Genomic DNA, 2,012 nt, shown 5'->3' with positions numbered 1-2,012 from the left:
TCCCCACCCCCCCAAAAAATAAAAACTCCATCTGAGGCTAACAGGAAGCATCCCAGGTGACCACAACCATCTCCCGGCCGCTCCACCAGTCAATGAGGTGAGAGAACAACATGAGGACAAATCTCAAAACGCCAAAGGCCATCTGGGTCACGTTAGTCACACCCCTGGCCCTGGCGAGGCCTCAGTTTCCACATCTGGAAAGGGACACAGCAACCAGCACAATCCCTGGGCTAAGTTCCAGGAGCTCAAGTTCCAGAAACACTCAGGCTCAGCAGGGGGACTCCTCTGCCCAGAGGGCCAGTGCCTCAGGCATTAGGGGAGGCTGGGTGGGGGGAGCACTTTTCTGGCAATTTCCTGATTTCCTGTTTCTGAAACTTTGGTGTCAGTCAATACAGCCTTCTCCCTGCCACCCCCAGGCATCCCTTTCTGCTACTTCCATCAGTCTCCTTGTTTTCTGGAGGGGGCTTCCCTGGTGGTTCCAGATGGTGAAGAATCTGCCTGTTTTGTGAGAGACCTGTGTTTGATCCCTGGGTTGGGAAGATCCCCTGGAGAAGGGAATGGCTATCCATGCCAGTATTCTTGCCTAGAGAATTCCACAGATAGAGGAACCTAGCGGGCTATAGTCTATGGGGTCGCAGAGTCAGACACGACTGAGCAACCAACACTATGACCCACGTCCAGTACAGAGCAGTGCTCTGGTCTAAGCCCAACTCCCGGCTTATGCTGGACTGTGTGGGGTCCTCATGGGACAGGACCCCAATCCACAGAGCCTTCTCCAGCCAGCACTGGGCCTTCTTCCTCCCTAAGCCACCTGCTGGGTTCTCTAGACTCTGCAGGCATCTCCCAGAGAGTACGGCTCTGCATCCACAGCTCCCCGGTATTTTCTGCCTGGTACAAGTTTTCTGTCGCACCCATTATGTCCTCTGTGCCTCGTGGGCTGCTTGTAGCAGTCGCCTTGTTTCTGGATCACGGCCTGCTGTGCTGCCTAGGCCCGAAAAGGCTACTGGCTTTCTCCCAACCACCAGCCCTGAAGCACTGACTGGAGGCACCTGCAGAGCACTTAAGATTCTGGGGCTAAGGGCGCTGTCACTGACGGGTGATGCTGCCATGGGCATGGGACAGCAGCCGGGGCATGGTTTTTCTCCAGGTTGCTGGATTCTGCGTTGCTCTGCGAAACTGCACCCTGCTCTGCTCAGAAATTTACACTGGCAGCTGCAACCTTGTCTGGGCCCCATGGCTGGCTTCCTGGCTCTCAAGCTATGTGCTCTGGGTCTCTTTCCCAGACCCTCCTGACATCCTCACGGGCCTAAAGCACTGAACACTGCGGCAGGTCCCAGCCCCGCCCCGTCGCCTCCCCGGCCCCGCCCCGTCGCCTCCCCGGCCCCGCCCTCACCAGGGGTCCCGGCTCAAACTGCATGGCCACGTGCTGCAGAAGGGCCATGAGGTGGGCTGGGCGCCGCTTCACCTGATCCAGGTTCTGGAACTGGTTGTTTTGTTCCTCGGGGTTCTGAGGGGCAGGGATGGGAGTGAGACAGAGGGGGGCATAGGAGGGGCTTGGGGCTTGATCCCCGCCCCTCTTCCCCAGCAATTCCCCCAAAGGATCCAAGCTGGGAGGTGGGGGTGCTGATGATGCCACTGCTGGGATGGTGGCCAGTCAGGGGGTGGGGAGGATGGATGAGACTTCATGTTCTAACGGTGGGTGGTGAGGAGAGAAATCAGGAGAGATGGAACGAGGATCTGAGCTGTCATTACGGGGAGTGGGCAGCGATAAAAACTGCGATCAGAGTAAACCGGCTGACAGCTTGTGCTGTAATATCAAAAGGAGGCTGAGGATGGGGTGAGGGGATGAGGAAGGAGGTATTAGGAAGATGAAAGAGATATGGGGGCTTCCCTGGTGGTCCAGTGGTTAAGAATCTGCCTTGCAGTGCAAGGGATGCCAGTTCGATCCCTGGTCTGGGAGGACCCCACATGCTGCAGAGCAATTAAGCCCGGGCGCCTCAACTACTGAGCCT

The 2,012-nt window shown here is 57.4% G+C and overlaps 1 protein-coding gene across 1 annotated transcript in view; it reads right to left on the bottom strand.

The window, feature by feature from the left end:
• Positions 1–2,012, bottom strand: part of ARHGEF1 (Rho guanine nucleotide exchange factor (GEF) 1) — an 18,502-nt gene that overhangs the window by 13,642 nt on the left and 2,848 nt on the right. Inside the window, exon 4 of the mRNA XM_010863074.1 lies at positions 1,394–1,507. Within this exon, the coding sequence (XP_010861376.1) occupies positions 1,394–1,507 (114 nt within the window). The remainder of the gene's footprint in view (positions 1–1,393; positions 1,508–2,012) is intronic.

This window comes from Bison bison, unplaced genomic scaffold (assembly GCF_000754665.1).
Source record: "Bison bison bison isolate TAMUID 2011002044 unplaced genomic scaffold, Bison_UMD1.0 scf7180017858349, whole genome shotgun sequence".
In the NCBI taxonomy this organism is placed as follows: Eukaryota; Metazoa; Chordata; class Mammalia; order Artiodactyla; family Bovidae; genus Bison; species Bison bison.
The sequence above is the reverse complement of the archived record's forward strand: the minus strand, read 5'-3'. Positions and strand labels throughout refer to the sequence as shown.